The sequence below is a fragment of the Mustela lutreola genome, chromosome 6 (genome assembly GCF_030435805.1).
Source record: "Mustela lutreola isolate mMusLut2 chromosome 6, mMusLut2.pri, whole genome shotgun sequence".
Taxonomy (NCBI): domain Eukaryota; kingdom Metazoa; phylum Chordata; class Mammalia; order Carnivora; family Mustelidae; genus Mustela; species Mustela lutreola.
In genome coordinates, this window is record NC_081295.1 from 96,387,111 (window position 1) to 96,405,395 (window position 18,285).

Sequence of the window (18,285 nt, forward strand, 5' to 3'; positions counted from 1 at the left end):
CTTCTTATCTATGACACTCTGTGTATGCTACCATTCTAGCACCCTCCCCCTTTTTTTAAAGTAAGCTTCACATCTAATGTGGATCTTGAACTCATGACCTTGAGGTAAGGTGTCACATGTTATACTCACTGAGCCAGACATGCACCATTCATCCTATATTTCAAATCAAACTACAAGGTCTGTTCTGAGCTGAGCAGTAACTGGGTCTGCTGTTTAACTGGAGGATGGAAGATTGAAAGAAGGAAAGAAAAGCTGATAGAGAATTTCCCTCCTCTGTGTTTGATGAGAATTTGGAGGCAGGTGGCAGATACCCAACGAGGAGAGGTTTGAGAACTATTGCTTTGCAGAGGTTTGTGAATCCCCAGGGAATGGTAATTTATCTTCTCAGCTGAGCATTCCTGAGGTGACATGAGTCTCCCTTGTCCCCCATGAGCTGTAGGCATATTAGCAGATGCATTGAGTTCGTTCTGTTCCTGGCTCTAGAAGAACACCAAGCACGGCCTGCTGAAAAGACTGAGGAACAGAGAGGCTTTGTTCGAGCTCTCATTAGGGGAATTATATTTTCACACTCTGGCAAATCTCTGACATACTTTGCCAGATTGCTGTGCCTGCCTTCATTATCCAGATTACTGCCACCCAAGGTACCTCAGCAACTGGAATATAACCCCTAGGGAAAAGACATACTAAGTCAACAACCATCCGAAAGGGTGCCAGAAACCGGAAGGAAGAGACTCAAAAACACCCAAAATAAGTGGCTTCTAACAACATAAAGCTATTGCAGAAGCCCTGCCCTAGATCAGCAGAGATCTCCTACCTTATACAATGTGTCACGGCTTTTTATGGCTGAGTCACTGCTAATATTAGCTAATGTTAATAAAGGAATATGATAGCCCTTGAGAATATGAGGACAGAAAAAAGATGGCAGCAAACACAGTTCAAAACACAACACAACAAAACAAAATAAAAATGGATCTAAAAAAGTAAATATAATTTTTATTGTTATAACATTTTCATTATAATATTATAATTATAAATATTATATTAGTTATTAATAATTATGAATTATTACATTATATTGATATTATAAATATAATAATATTTTTATTATTCCTACGATTGCTATGCTACAACTATGTAAAACCCTTAAAGTCCCTCGCAAAAAGCTGAAAGATTTAACTAATGTGTCAAATCTACAGAAAATGGAAAGAGCACAACACAGAGCTAATGAAGAAGGTCTGGTATTATTGCAGGTATGAAATTTGAACAGAGAGTCCATGATTAGAGAGTTAGGAGAAAGAGGAAGAGAATAAGAAATTTTTTAACTATCATGATATTCTCTGAATAATAAATACTAGATATTAGAACAGGGTTTTCATTAAATTCTTCTTTTATACTAATTGTTATTATGTATGGCTAACATGTAATGAGGGCTTTTTGTGTTCTAGATACTGCTCTAGGCACTTGTAGTTATATCCCTTAATTCTCAAAACAACTTCAAGATGTGTGTGCTATATGATCTCATTATACAAATGTGAAAAAGAGACCTATTTTAGCTGAACCTTAGACAAACTGCTTAAAGTTATGATGAACACCTTAGTCCAACTGCCGATTCTGATTTTCAATCATTATCTTGCAGAAGAGAATGGGCGATAACATTAGGTATTATGACTAACTTCAGGCTTTTAGTTAGTGGATACTTGAACAGTTAAGAGAACTGTAGGACTTATTAAGTAGTTATTAAGACTAAACTTGATTAGACCATATATCCCTTAGCCATTTCAAAGTAGTGTGTAGATGATGGCCCTTGGGTCTTTGTTAGCAATTTAGAAAATCCAGGATTGGTAGTAGTTTATGCAAGGAATGCATCCCCAAGGATTTCTAATAATTCAAAAATTACAATTTATTCCAGTTTTTCCGTATGATTGAGAATAACATTCGGTGCATTAGACTCTGAACAACAAATTTACATATATTATAAATTAATTACATATATTATAACATGTATATTATGGATTACTAAATTGCATATTTTATAAATAGAAACTCACTTTCTTCCTAGTGTGAGGTTATATTGAATTTTTATTCCTGTTACTACTTTTCAAGAGGATATTTGCAGCACTGACACTAGTTCCACCATGTAATGAACAGTTGGATATCACTGACATAGGTTTTTTTAAAATCTCATCTCTATTGTCTATAATTATAAGATATTCGAAGTGTACATTGTAGTGATTTGATATATGTACACATTGTGAAGGACTCCCTCATCTGGTAAATTAACACATCCTTCACCTCACATTATTTATTTTTTATTTTTTGTGTGTTAAGAACACTTAAGTTCTCTCTCATCAAATTTTTAAGTATACAGTACAGTATTACCAGTTATAATCACCTTGTTTTTCATATTAGATTAGCACACCTCCATCATCTTATAGCTGAACATTTATAACTTTGGCTAACCTCTCCCAATTTTCTCCCCTCCCAGCCCCTGGTAACCATGTTCTTACTCTTTTTTTGTGAATTTGACTTTTTTTTTAAAGGTGATTTTAAAGGTTTTAAAGTGTGATCATGGCAGTTATCTTAATATTTAATACTTGAGTAAGTCACTTGAAAGTGGTCAGAGATAGTAAATGATAGTGTGATCTTCTGTAATACTGAGGGGCATTTGTTTTCTAGTAAAAAGCATAAATACAGTTAAATGAAAAAAAGCTTTTTCAATCCTCAACACTTCTGACACCAAATGTGTGGAGTTTCCACATATAAATCAGGTGTTGCCATTACCCGTTCCTCATGTTCAATGATTTGCTAGCCTCCCAAGTTGTTCCACTAACCTGAAAGCTGTCTGAATCCAGTGCATAGAATTTTCATGAAAGCTTCATCACATAGGCAGAATTGATTATTAACTAAATCTCCCCTTCCCAAGAGACCAAGGAGTAAGGCTGAAAGTCCCAACCCTGTAATCACTTGGTTGCTTGCTCTGGCAACCAGCCTTCATCCTCTCTGAATCACTTATTAGCATAAACTCTCAGGTAAGGTTGAAAGAAGCTTATTATGACTAGCAAAGGATGCCACTGTGTCACCCCAATCACTCAACAGATTACAAGGATTTTACAGGTTTTCTGTCAGAAACCAGGGATGAAAACCAAATACATATTTCTTATATCACAGCATTACAAGAGTCGGGTTTGCTTGCTTGATGGCCAGTTACTCAGTGGAAGCACTGTTTGCATTGTGGGCACAAGAATTCTTCGCTAGTCTAACAGAATCGTTGAACTAGGAGTTTTTAGGTCTTGTCTGTATCCATCAGTTTTCTGTCATGTGCCTTACTTACAACCACTACCTTTTCCCACAGTAGCCTAGAGCTATTCTTTGGGGTGACTTCAAAAACCTCTATCAGCTAATAATGGAAGTTGTATTCATTGAGCTCTCTCATTCGCTGATGGTGCTACAGAAAAGATAGTGGTGAGCGCTGTCTCTGAGACTGAGAAGATGGTATGGGAACTGCAAGGGCTCAGGTTTTTGATCTATATGGACCTCCGCATAGGAATGGAGCCATAGGATTTCACAACCAGATTTAGCATAAGAATATATGAAATAAGGACAAAAAAATAGCAATCCACAGATAACAAAAGCATGCTAAAAGCGTGTGTTCACAAAACAGATGAACACTAACCTAATTCTTAAGCAAACTGAAAGAAATTCAGAAAAACAGTAGAGGGTATGGAAAAATCCTAAATTGGTATTAGAGATACTAAAAACTGAAACCACAGAATTGAGGAAAAAATTATAAGTAAAAGAAAAGGTTGTCAGATATGCAGACTACATTAAAAGAATTAAAGCAAATGGAACAAATAAATGCTTAAAATAAATAGTAAAGGAGAAAATTTGAAGAATCAAAAAGAAACATTTTTTTTTGAAGTTGAGAAAAACTGACAAAGTAAAAGCTCAGCATAGAAGATATGGCATAGGTATAGTAGGACTACCCAAAGAAGATAACCAAAGCAGTGGACCAAAATATTTTTTTAACTACAATGGAAATTTTTAGTCCTTATTATATTAACTTTTCTTTATTCATTATTGTTATTCATTCCCTCTATAGTGGGTTGAATGGTGTCCCCAAAAATGATATGCCCAAGTCCTAGCCCTGGAACATATAATGTGTCCTTATTTGGAAAGAGAGTCTTCCCAGATATAATTAAAGATCTCAAGATGAGATCATCCTGGATTATCTTGGGTAGGTCCTAAATACAAAGACTAAAGTCCTTAAAGAGACAAACATGTCCTTAATAAGAGAAGGAGACATGGAAGAAAAGGCTGTGTGAAAAATGCAGAAATTGGAGCAAGCAGCCACAAGGAAGTCTGGGAGAGGCTGGAAGAGGCAAGAGAGGATTCTCCCTCAGAGATTTCAGGGGGAGCACTATCCTGCCCACACCTTGCTTTGGACATCTGCTCTCCAGAGCTGTGAGAGAATAAATTTCTGATTTCAGACACCAAGTGCGTGGCAGTTTTTTGGGCAGACACAGTAAACTAATACATGTGGTAACACACATTGGTACTGGACAAGACTCTCTAAAATCCAAAAACCAAGTCACAGGAAGTTCAGGACCGAGGAACAGGTTAGACCTGACCCACAAATTCTGCAAAGCAAACTATCTAGTTTCCTGTATGAATCAATTGGAAAGATCCAAAAAACTTGGACTGGAAAACTATGGATGAAAGGAGACTTAATATGGACTTCCTAGAATTAGAATGGCCAAAATCTAGAACGTGGACAACAACAAAGGCAGATGAGGATGTGGAGCAATAAGAGTTCTTACAGGGTGCCTGGGTGGCTCAGTTGGTTGAGTGACTGCCTTTGGCTCAGGTCATGATCCTGGAGTCCTGGTTTCGAGTCCCACATCAGGCTCCCAGCTCCATGGGGAGCCTGCTTCTCCCTCTGACCTCCCCTCTCATGCTCTCTCACTGTGTCTCTCTCTCAAATAAATAAATAAAATCTTTAAAAGAAAAAAAAAGTATTCTTACAGCTGGTGGGAAATGCTAAATGATACAACCAGTTTAGAATACAGTTTGGCAGTGTCTTACAAAATGAAACCTCTTCTTACTACATGATACAGCCATCATGCGCCTTCGTATATTGTACATGGATGTTTGAATATTGCACATGGATATTTGTGGCGGCTGTATTCATAATTGCCAAAAGTTGGAATACCAAGATGTCCTTCATTAGGTGAATGAATAAATAAATGTGGGATATCAGACAATGGACTATTATTCACCACTAAAAAGAAATAAGCTATTGGGTCCTAAAGAGACATGGAGGAACCTTAAGCACATATTATAAATCACAAGTGAAAGAAGCAAAACTGAAAAGGCTCCATACTGTATGACTGCCACTATGTGATGAGTTAGAAAAGGCAGAACCAGAGAATAAAAAGATGAGTGGTTGCCAGGGGTGCGTAGTGGCTTAGAGATGGATAGGCACAGCACAGCAGATTTTTAGGCCATCAGTCGTTGGGCTCTGCTATATTCACACAGGTCTTCCAGGATCTCTGACTGTAGCAGTTTTGCTGAATTATGGAGGAAATATTCTTGTACATGGATTGTATCTCCTTGTTCCATGGAAATTAAATCTCCATGTAATGAATTAGTATGTTGGTAAATTAGGTTCTCGGAAGTTAGTTTTGGAAAAGGAAAAAAAAATTACCAGTTTCTTCTAAAAATTTTTCAATATATTTGGTATTTATGAAATATGTATATTAATACCTATTTGGGTTTTATTTAATACTGTATTTAATTTAAAACATTAACTTTCTGATCTCTTACTCAGAAAGAAGTAGATAAAATAGTAGAAACCATAGAGTTAATGACTGGGAATATTCAGAGCCTAAAGAACAAAATTCAAGTTCTCAAAGTGAGGTGGAAGAAGAGGAGGGGAATGTAAAACAGGTAATTGTTTAATGATGAATATCTTGAGTCTGGATAAGTTTTTTAATGCTTATCTCTCAGTAAGACAACTTCTGAATGTAAGATGAAAGGAATCAGCCTTTTGAAATAATCTGTAGCTTTCTTTTTCTACTTTAGATGTTTCAGATAGATAGTGGGATACTCTGTCTTCCGGAACTTTCTCAGAAGATTCTCAAAGCAGCCACACTTCAGGTAAATGCTAATTTGCCATATCAGCTGTATCATCAGTTGTGACTTGCATATATAAAACCATAATATCCTTTTTCTTTTTCTAAAGACAAATGAAATCTATGATATGTTTGTAGGCAACATTATTTTTCTGACTTGACAGAATAGTTTGAACATCTTATTTTGTGAGCATCTTTCATGTGGATCTCTCATTCTTGTCAATAACTGTATAAAATTGCATTCTACCGTACTATAATTTGTGAATTACTGGTGGAAATAAGTGATTTTTGCAGTTACAAATGATGCTCAGTATTGCTTGTATATGTATCTTTAGGTATTTGTATGGTTGTAACTGTAAGGTAGATTTCTGGAAGTAAATTCCAATAGTTGAGTTTGTTTATGCTTCTAACAATGTCCTATAACTCTTCATGAAATAATGTTGTGTTATTTGTAGCAGACTATATACTGGTCTCTGTTTTCACACGTTCCCAGTAGCTGTTATCGTTAGGGCCCATTATCAAAGGAGCGAGACTGATACAATTGAAAGTAAGGCAAGGCTTTATTTCTATGCCAGGCATCAGAAGTCAGACTGACCGGTCAGGGCCGCCTCTGAAGAGGGTGACCCCGTCCCAACCTCACAGGCTGGTTTTATAGGGCATAACAGCAGACCCAAATTATGTGGCTTTTATTGTTAAGTCGTCTACTCCCAGAATCGCCACCTGGAACCGATACCAGGAACTACTGGGGCATTTATTCCCGGAATGAAGTCTTTAGATGTAAACAACAATATGGCTACCCAGGTAATATGGAGTCGCTCTGGGTAAGCAGGCCCTAATAGTTAAACAGGTTTTAACATTAAATCGGCTCTAACATTCCCCCCCTGCCTTTTTTTTGAAGGTTAGTCAATTCCTTGACTTTTCAGTCAATCCCATGATCTCTTGTTGTATATTGAGTTTGTAGGACTAACATTTTTACCGCACCAATTCTCTTCTGTACAAATGACACTAGGGCATTTATAATGCAGGAGCCAAAAAGCAACATTAGTAATAGTAAAGCCTGGGGGCCTGCAACTGCTGATAATAGGGAAGTCATCCATGGGGACCAGCTGAACAAACTTTGAAACCATCCCTGGGAGTTCTTGCATTGTTGCTCGCGTTCATCTAATCTCCTTTTAATGACTGCTAGACTGTTTTTGATGACTCCAGTATGGTTTGCCCAGAAGCAGCATTCTTCTCCCAAGGCTATGCAGAGCCCCCCCCTTTTCTAGGAATAGTATGTCAAGCCCTCTTCTATTTTGCAGTACTACTTCAGCTAATGAGCTCAAAGAATCAGTTAGTTTGTCTATATTTTCATGAATATAACGTAGGTCAGTATCTACTTGGGACCCAATAGCCTCATAATCTATTTCTTCCTTTATTAAAGCTGCGGTCCCTACTGCTGTGGACTCTGCTATTCCTGCCACAACTAGTGCTGGGATTAGGATGGGAACCCCACGCTTTGTTCATTCTATCCCTGCAGTAAGATGTTGGAATCCCTCAGGTCCTCCATAATAATCTACCTGGGGAAGAATGTGGACAGTTATACAGAGTTCATTCCAGGAAGAGTTTTGGAACAAAGTGAGATTAAGTCATAGCATGAGTCCTGAACTACAAACAAACCAGGCTCCAGTGGGGGCCTTAAGGAAGTTAGTGAAAATAGTAGGGACTATTATGGCCTTACATAGGTCTCTATATGGGGAAGTTTGTTTTCCTTTTTGTGTTGCAAGGCAAAGTCCCTTTCCTTTTATATCCCCTAAGGTTAGTCTAGGTACCCTTCCCCACTCACAAGAGTTATAAGAATTTTCATTTTTAATCTGTCCCTTCTGAGTTCCTACAATAAGATTGGCCCCTATTTCAATATAATATGGGGACTGAGGGTTTAAGCATAGCCAGCAGTCTCGAGTAATATTGGGGTCTGACACGTTTAAAAAGCTAAACATTGAGGGATGCCTGGGTGGCTCAGTTGGTTAAGTAGCTGCCTTCGGCTCAGGTCATGATCCCAGCATCCTGGGATCGAGTCCCACATCGGGCTCCTTGCTCAGCAGGGAGCCTGCTTCTCCCTCTGCCTCTGCCTGCCATTCTCTCTGCCTGTGCTCGCTCTCTCCCCCTCTCTCTCTCTGATAAATAAAAAAGAAAAAAAAAAAAAAGCTAAACATTGAATCTACCAGTGGGAGTAAAACTTTGGCGGTGTTGTTGTCATTGTCAACACTCTCTTTTTTATTTTCCATGGCAGTCTCTTTTGGGGTTGCAGTGGTGAGTGGTCTGGTTGGTTTTAGTGGCTTGGGAGGATTTAAAACTGGGTTTTGCCCTATTGGCCGGGGTGGCTCCCTAGTTTTTGTTTTTTTGGATGGTGAAGTCTGTACCTGGATCTTTTCCCCATACATACAGTCTTAGACCCCAAGTTTTTCCTGATTCCCAATTAACACTTCCTGATGACCCCGACTGCCATGACTTTACTGTAATCTGTATGGAGTTGCATTTTCTGACCGGGCAATTTTCCTGGTTGACTGGTGGTCTAACTCAGACGAGGTCAATATGCTTGTCATGGTGTGTCCAGAGGGCTATTGTTTCATATCCCCAGGCTGTACAGTGGAATTCCCCTGCCCCTTGGCAATTAGGTTCCCCATTAGCAGGACAGGCATAGAATTGGTAACTTTGCAAGTGAAACTTGTATGACTGGTACCCACATCCCTGAACTGGGTACCGGCCATCCATCCCAAAGAGGGCGCTACCCTCGAGCAATTTTACATTTATTTCTGACATCAAATCACAGAGATCGAGGGTGAGAACAGGCTGACCTGAGGTGTCATTGACCTTGAGTGTTGTTCCATCCTCTGTCTTTCTGATTTTCCATTGGGCTGTTTTAGACCGATGAGGTGTCCCCTGGCTGCTGCTGAGTAGGAACAGGGTTAAAAGTGACCAAGTCATGAAACCCTTTTGAGTCTTAGTTTTAGTCCACGGTTGGTGGTATCCACTGGCAGTGGCTCCCATTTCTGGGGGGTGTCCTTGCTTTCAGCTCATTTGACGTGACACACGTGAATTCAGGCCCTGATGCCTTATACTTTTACTGCCATGGCGGTGGTCAGGATGACCCTGAATGGTCCCTTCCAGCGGGGCTCCAAGTTTTCCACTCGGTGACTGAGTATCCAAACCAAGTCTCCGGGTTGGTAAGGGTGCGGCTTCACTTCCATCTCCGTCTCAGTGTAGGCAGCTCGGATCCCTGCGTGGGCTCTTTTTAAGACTGTAGTGACTGGAGTATAGACTGATCATTCATTTCTGCTAGGGCAACCTTTTGTAGCCAAGGGCGGAGCTGGGGGGAGGGGTGGATCTCCCGAACATTATTTCAAATGGGGTCACCTTGTTTAAGTAGGGTGTACATCGCGCCCTAAGGAGGGCAAAGGGAAGAAGATCCACCCATCCACCTCCAGTCTCCAGAATTAACTTTGTTAAGGTCTCTTTAAGAGTCGGGTTCATTCTCTCTACTTGTCCAGAGCTCTGGTGCCGGTAGGCACAGAGTAGTCTCCAATTAGTGCCCACGGCCTTGGCCAATGCCTGTGAGACTGAACTCACAAATGCAGGGCCTTTGTCTGATGCAATCACGAGAGGCAACCCAAACCTAGGAATTCTTTCCTCTAGTAACTTTTTGGCTACCATTCCTACCGTTTCATGTTTGGCAGAAAAAGCCTTTACCCAGCCTGAAAAGGTATTCACAAAAACTAACATATACTTGTGTCCATACTTTCCTTGTTTCATCTCTGTAAAATCTACTTCCCAATAAATTCCTGGTTCCCTTCCTCTTTCTCTTTTTCCTCTTCCCATCCTAGTTCTTCCTGCATTTACCGCCTGACATTGAGCACATCTGTCAACCACATCCTGTGCCATACGCCCTAATTTAGAAACCTGGGACTGTTTACCCATGAGCTCCTTAAGCTTGTGTGTCCCTAAATGAGTGCCCTGATGTATTTGGCTTACTAATTTTTTTCCTAGTCTTCGAGGAAGAATTAACTTTCCTGCCCTAGTCTTAGCCCAATCCCCTTCATAGTCTAATTTAGTCCATTTTTGTAAATATTTTTAATCTTTCTCTGAATAATCTGGTTTTTCTGGTAGGGCTGGAGCTGGGATTGTAACCAGTGCTTGAGCGGTTTCCCTGGCTGCTTGCTTTGCTGTTTGATCTGCTAATTGGTTTCCTTTTAAACCAGATCAGTCCCCTTTCTGTTTTTAATTTCTTTTCCTTCTGCTGTCAATAGGCCACTTTCCTTATAAATAGCCCCTTGTATATGGAGAGTAGCAAAGGCCTACCTGCTGTCTGTATAGTTGTTGGTGGTCTTACCCTTGGCCCTCTGCAGTGTCTTGGTGAGTGCAATCAGCTCCTCTTTTTGCGCTGAGGTTCTGTGTGCCAGGGCCGTCTTCTAGAGCTCCTGTTCAGGAGAAACCACGGCAGCCCCCGCATACCTCTTTCCATCGATTATGTAGCTACTCCCATCTGCAAACAGAGTCATCTTCGCATCCGGGAGGGGAGTGTCTCTGAGATCAGGCTTTATTCATGTGATTTGGGTTAGGACCTCCCCTTGAGTGGTGAGGGTGGTCAGCTAGCTTTTCTGGAAGCAACATGGCTGGATTTAGCACCACCAGGGGCCTGAAAATCACTTTCGGTTCGTTAAGGAGGAGGGCTTGATACCATGTCACTAGGGCATTTGTCATCCACCAGTCTGTTGGGGTCTGGAGGAGGCCTTCGATAGCATGAGTAGTGGTCAAGATGAGATTTTGACCCAAAGTTAATTAACTTGCATCCTTGACCAGGAGGGCCATGGCAGCAATTATGCGGAGGCAAGGGGGGAACCCAGCCTCTACTGGATCTAGTTTTTTGCTAAGATAAGTCACTGGCCTTTGCCAAGGCCCCAGAGTCTGAGGCAAAATCCCTTTGGCCACCCCTGCCTTTTCATCTACATACAAGTGGAAGGGCTTGATAACATCTGGGATAGCCAGTGCTGGGGCACTCAGTAAGGCTGTGTGTAATTTTCAAAATGCACCTTCTGCCTCAGCTGTCCATTCTACCATAGTGAGTCCTCCCTTAATCAGTTCATAGAGGGGTCGGGCAATCTCTGCAAACCGTGGTATCCACAGTCTGCAGTAGCCACCATCCCAAGAAACTCCCTCACTTGTTGGGGCATGGTGGGGCAGGGGTATCTGGTTGATCACATGTTTCCTGGACTCAGACAGCGAACGCACTCCCTCGTGGAGATCAAAGCCTAAATAAGTGGTGTGGCTCTGACAATGTTGTGCTTTCTTTGCTGACTCCTGATACCCTTTTTACTGCAGAGTCTGTAAGAGAGTTTTTGTTCCCCACAAGCATGACTCATAGTTCTCAGCGGTTATTAGCAAGTCATCAACATACTTTAGCAGAGTGACTCCTGGGTTGGTGATTTTGTACTCATGCAAATCCTCATGTAGGGTCTCATCGAAAATGGTGGGTGGATTTTTGAATCCTTGGGGAAGTCTTGTCCAGGTGAGCTGGTCCTGGAACCCTTCCTGTGGGTCAGACCACTCAAAAGCAAAGAGAGGTTGAGACTCCCTTACCAAAGGTATGCAGAAAAATGCATCCTTGAGATCTAAGACAGTGTACACAGTTCTTTTGGGGCCTAGGAGGGAGAGTAGGGTATAGGGGTTGGGCACTGTTGGGTGGATATCTTCAACCCATTTGTTAACTTCCTGCAGGTCCTGAATGGGCGGATACTCCCCAGTTTCAGCCTTTTTGACAGGCAGTAAAGGTGTGTTCCATGGTGATTTGCAAGGAACTAGAATCCCATCTCCTCGGAGGTGGTTAATGTGTTTTCTGATCCCTTCCTTTGCTTCCCAGGGGAGGGAGTACTGCCGGACTTGAATGGCTGTAGCTGTTGCTTTTAACGTACCACTACTGGAGGCTGTCTCTTGGCCAGGCCAGGAAGCCTCCCTTCTGCCCAGACTTCGGGAAATTCGACATGTAGGGTTTGGAGAAGGCTTCCCTCCCTTATCTCCTCTGGTTTTGAGACTGGCTCGTAAAGGAGATGTTCATCTACTGTTGCCACAAGCATCTGCACAGTGGGTTGTCCCAAAGTCACAGTCATGTCTCCTTCTGAGAACTGAATGCCAGCCTGTAGTTTGTGGAGGAGATCTCTTCCTATCAGGTTATATGGGGCATTAGGTAGGACCAAGAACCGATGTTTGACTACTCCCAAGGCCAAATGTAAAGTCCTTTCTGTTGTCCATTTCTGTCTTTCTGTGCCATTTGCCCCTTGTACCCAGACTTCCTCTCCAGATAGTTTTCCCATAGGCTTTAGTAATGATGAAAATTGGGCTCCCTTGTCCACCAAAAAATCAATTGATTTCCCCTCCACCTCAATTTTAACCCAAGGTTCAGGGAGGGGATCTGAACCATGGCCCCTTCAGTCTTTGGTGGCCAGCATTGCCATTTTCTTCTTAGGGCACTCTCTGGCCCAGTGTCCTTTTTCCTTGCAGTACGCACACTGATCTGAATCTAAGACTTCCCATCTGCTTTCTTTGCGTTTAGGCTTTTCTTTCCATTGACCATCTCCTACCTGCCTTTTTCTTTTCCACCAACCTTTTTTCCCCTATCTCCTTCCCACCTCATGTAATGCCAAAACTTTAGCTATTTTTTTAGTCTGTTTTGCATCTTCTTATGTATCCCTGTTGTTAAGCCCTTTTCTGCTATTCCCACTAACTCAGTCAGATTCTTCCCTTCAAATCCTTAAATTTTCTGAAGTTTCTTCCTTATATCTGGGGCTGACTGACTGGCAGAGGCAAGATTTACTGCCCTCTGATTTTTGGGTGCCTCAGGGTCGATCGGGCTGTACATTTTATAGGCTTCAATAAGCCTTTCTAGAAAAGCCCCCGGAGATTCATTCATACCTTGAGTCACCACACTAATTTTGTATAAATTTATGGTTCTCCTTGCAGCCACACGGAGGCCTCCCAGCAGAGCCTGGTGGTAGAAATGTAGGCTCTCCCTACCTTTATCAGATTTGGGTTCCAGTTGGGGGGCTCCTTTGGGCAGTAGTCCTCCATTTGCTGGGGATTGAGGTTGCTGCCAAGTCTCTCACTTATCACTTTATGGGTCTCTTGCATAATGCAATCCCTCTCTTCTGTATTAAAGAGGGCCATAAGGAGCTGCTGAATATCCACCCAGGTAGGCTGGTGGGTAAGAAACAGTTTCCAAGAGACTAATTAAATCCTGAGGGTGGACAGAGAAGGATTTATGTTGGGCCTTCCAGTTATAGATGTCAGAAGAGGAGAAAGGAATATAAGTTAGGTGGGGGTGCCCTCTCTCATCTGGTGGAGTGACCTCACAGAGAGGCAGCATCGGCACTGATGGAGCCAGTGGGGTGGGGGCAGCAGAGTGGGGTAGAGGGAAGGGGTAGGACCAGGGCTCAGTGGTCCCATAGGTGGATCCTGACTGTATATGAGGTGGACTAGTAAGGGTGTCTTGGGACTGGGAGTCAGGTTTAGGGGACGGATAAGGAGGGGGAGAATCTATGTCCTCCATGTCCTACGGAGGCAGGATGGTATTCCTTGGTTCCCACTCATCTTTCTGTTCTGGTTATGGTGATCTGACCTGCCATAGAGGGGAGAAATGGTTTTATTAGTAGGGGGAAGGTGGTACTTGAGCTATGAAGGTGGCTCTTCTAGCAGGTATCACCAGGCCACGGTGTAAGGTATTTGGTCTCAATGGAAATCAAAGACCTTACTCTGGGTAGAGTAGATTTGGGCCAAGGTAAACATTCCTTCTGGTGGACACCCTGTGGAGAAAGTGCGCCACTCCAGCTGACAAAGTGTTTTTAGTTTTCCTGGGTAAACCTTTACCTTGAAAATCCTTGAAATGCTGGAGAATAAGACTCATGGGTGTCACAGATCCCTTACTCCCTGTTTGCCCCATTGATTCACAACAAACAACACAGCAAACAACAAAAAGACAAGGCACAGACAACCGCAAACCCAGTGGCCCTTCCTCAACCAGATATCAAGTCTAAGATTATATGCAAGATATAATCCCAACTCAAAAACACAACCTGCCGCTGGTGGGGATTTTCTCCCTGACTACCTAGGGGGACTCAAACATCTGGCAGGTCAAGTTCCCTGCCTACCTAGGGGGACTTGAACCCACTGGCAATCTCCCAGTGGAGGGATGGGTCGTCCCCGCATCCACTCCAGCCCTGGGGAGCAATGCTGCATCCAGCTTCTCCCCTGTGGGCTATACCCTGGATCTCCACAACCAGACAGACAGACCAGATCCCACAGAATAAAATATCGAGGTCTTACCTCCGGAGGATTTTGCCAGAAATTTTGATGCTGACTCAGTTCCTGTCATTTGATAGCGGACGAGCCCCCATAATGTTGGGGTCCGTTTTCAAGGAGCGAGACTGATAGAAATTTGAAAGTAAGGCAAGGCTTTTTTTCTATGCCAGGCATCAGAAGTCAGACTGACCGGTCAGGGCTGCCTCTGAAGAGGGCGACCCCGTCCCAATCTCACAGGCTGGTTTTATAGGGCATAACAGCAGACCCAAGTTATGCAGCTTTTATTGTTAAGGCGTCTACTCCTGGAATCAACACCCAGTACCAATACCAGGAACTACTGGGGCATTTATTCCCGGAATGAAGTCTTTATATGTAAACAACAATATGGCTACCCAGGTAATATAGAGTCGCTCTGGGTAAGCAGACCCTAATAGTTAAACATGTTTTAACATTAAATTGGCCATAACAATGGTGTAAATGTTTAGAGTGGTAGAAAGTCTTCAAGTTTCTCAAAAATAACTTAAAATAGTCCTATCTGTAATCCATTTAGAGTGAAAGGAAAGGGAATAGACAGAGGTAAAACCGAATAATACAAATTTGAAAGAATAGGGATGAGTTGATGATTACTGAGGTTGGCTGATGAGTATATAAGGTTTAGTGTACCATTCTCCCTAAACATACATTTGACATTTCTCATAATAAAAGGTTAGAAACTATTTATGTGGGTCAATGTGGTCAAAAGGTACAAACTTGAAGTTATAAAATCAGTCATGGGGATGTAATATAGAATACAGTGACTGTAGTCAATAACATTGTCTTGTATATTTCAAAGTTGTTAAGAGAGTAAATATTAACAGTTCACATCACAAGAAAATTTGTAACTATGTATGATGCCAGATGTTAACTAGACTTACCTTGGTGGTCATTTTGCAGTATACACAAACATCATATCATTGTGTGGTATACCTGAAGCTAATATGGTGTTATATGTCAATTATATCTCAGCTTTTAAAAATTTTAAACTAACTGTACTATTATACCCACAGAAAGAAATTTTGACATCAATTTCAAACCATAAAGCTCTTCTGAGAGACTTAGATGTTCTCCATAACTCATCCCAGATGAAGAATATGTTAACTTTCATTGAAGAAGCCTATAAGAGGCTGGATGCCCTTTAAGAGTTTTTTAGTCTGCTCTGTATTAATTTAAAGTTTATGAGATTATAAAACTTAGCCTATGATGATACCGCTGAAGCTGAGGCTTCTCTGGGATTTATTTTCAACATACACTTAACATTAGCCTGTGTAGATCTATTAGCATCTAATGTAGTTCTAAACACTGTTTTTAATTGTTGTCAAATCTAGCAACTCACATTTCTGATGCTGTTTATCCAGTGGTTTTCCTGAGCTACACTTTAATGATTTACAATGGATGAATGGAGTTCTTTTATTGATTAGTGCAGAGGAACTGTGATACTGTAATGCAATATATGTAAAGTGCATAGAGTGCCTAGCACATAAAAACACAATTGTTCGCAATCATTATTATTTAGTTCATAACTTGTATTTTCTGTCTGTTCATATGAAACTTAAGAAATCCCCAAATGCTTTTATTCTTTTACATAACCCTTTAGACCTTTTGTGACATAATTAATATTTGCAAGGTATCTTTAACTTTGGGAGTAGCATGAACATTTTATTTCTTTGGTTGGATTATTGACATGATGATGAATATTTTCCACTGTCATCAAAGCATAATTTCATTTAAGAGGAACCTAAACACATTTATTCCCTTAAAAAAAAATCAAACAAAAAACCTCTTTCTGTAAACCTTTTCTCATTGTAACAATGTTAGGAAATAGTTAGACAGTTAGGTAGTCTGGACCAAGGTCTCCAACAAGAAAACATGGAAACAGCACAGCTAAGACAAAACGGTACAAACATCCTATTTTGCACTAGCATTTTGTTTTGAAGCCTTTGTAGAAATGACTTCTGCAAGATGTTCTAAAATGAAACAAAGCATCTGTCACTATCACGAACCAGGACAGTTAAGACATAAGTCCCCATATGTTAGCCCAAAAAGGCCATCAGCACATAAACCTTAACCTAATAGGTAGACATATGTGTGATCAAAGCCCTGATCAGCATGCCTTAGAACACTATGGTTGCTTAAGATAGTTCTGCAAAAGTGCTCATAAAAACCCCTAGACTTAGAAACTCCAATGCAACCCTCTCGGGTCCCCTTCCTCTTTGGGAGTTTTGTACTATTGCTCAATAAACTCTGCTTTGCTGGTTACCAGTCTTCATCTGGTCTACCTCCTCATTTTCGTAGTGGCATGACCAAGAACCTTGGGCATTAAAGGAAGAGAAATCCTGAAGTATTTTCTTGGGCACTCATTCAGGATCTCACCATCATAAAGGACATCTAACTGTGAGTAGCAGGAAGCGTCTCTCTCTCTCCATTTTGTTAAAACAGTGGACACCCATCAGTCACGTAAGAGCGGATTAGCATGACTGCCATTTTCAAATCTCGGGTGACAGGCTCTCTGGGCTCCTTTCTGATTAATCCCCCAACATAAGTTGGCACTATCAGTTCAAAGAGGACTCAGAACTCATTTCAGGCCAGATCACTGGATGTGAGGGACCTAGAGAAAACTGAGCAACAATGGCGTGTCCTGAATAAGACTATCCTTTGGAGGACACCCAAAGGCTCTCTGAGGGACCTGGCTCCTTACATGCCTATACAGGCATCCAGAGAAAAACCCCTCTATTGCTCTTTTCTCGGACATCCTCTTGCAGATGTTTCAGGCACCCTCCAAGGTATCACTGACATGATGAGGAACGGCCTTCCTCCTCTGCCATGTGCCCTGTGGTGGCATCTCTGACTCATACTCCTTACCCCAGCTACCGGGTCAGATGGAAGCATGTATTACTATACTTACCAGAAGGGCTGGCAACCAAGGCTTCCTTGGGGGCCTGGCCCATGCTGTGCATCAGGAAGCACCCCTCACCCGCACTGCTTTAATTCCTATATTAGATCACTGGCATCATCTCCTCTGTGCATAGACGGAGAAGAAATGTGGGTGCTCTTTCTGCATAAATGATGGATAGATAGAATCGAACCCCCACAAGCCTAGGTCTGTATTACCTGCCTGAAGGAGTACTCACACATGGTGGCAGGTGCCATTTTACTACACCTGAAAAATTGTTATTCCCTTATCTATACTTTAAGGTAGACCCCCCACCCCCAAATTGGCTTTACCACCTATAGGAAGGAATGGCAAAACAGGGCTGGTAAACTAATGTCTACCCAGGTGGCTTCTGTCCCCCCAGGTTCCCCATCATATCCCTCCAAAAGGTGGATTTTACTAACCTCTTTTTGTGGCTATGCCAGATGGGACAATTCTGTTATGTCATCATGCCAACTTTCAACAAGCCAAAAGAAGTCTAGCATTTCTATCAACTATTCAGAGTGATTTAAGAGGTCATAATTGGTACCCCTCAAGTCCCATGGATAGGAAATGAGGGGACAAAAAAGAAAAAAATACTAGGGCAAGGATCACTCTCCAGAGGTAGGACCAAGCCTGGGTAAGCACAAGTACTCCCAGCACCTCACAAAATTGATAGGGTCCTTGGTCGTCAGATCAGTTCAGGCCATCAGATCAGGAAAGGTCTTCCTGATCTATTATAAGGAACTAACTTAAGGGATGACCTTTCCTCTCTTCCTATAAAGGGGTAACTGTAATTCCCTGACCAACACCAGTACTCCTTTAAGATGCATCCTGAATATCTAGAAATATTTTGACCCACAAACATTGAAGAAATGG

General features: G+C 41.6%; 1 protein-coding gene across 1 annotated transcript; it reads left to right on the plus strand.

The window, feature by feature from the left end:
• Positions 1-1,121: 1,121 nt before the first annotated feature.
• On the plus strand, positions 1,122-16,683 carry LOC131833198 (centromere protein Q-like). Its single transcript, XM_059176369.1, is given in 5 exon segments — positions 1,122-1,250; positions 5,828-5,906; positions 5,909-5,946; positions 6,082-6,156; positions 15,506-16,683. Coding segments are annotated over 5 exon segments (453 nt in total). The 3' UTR covers positions 15,638-16,683.
• The last annotated feature ends 1,602 nt before the right edge of the window (positions 16,684-18,285 follow it).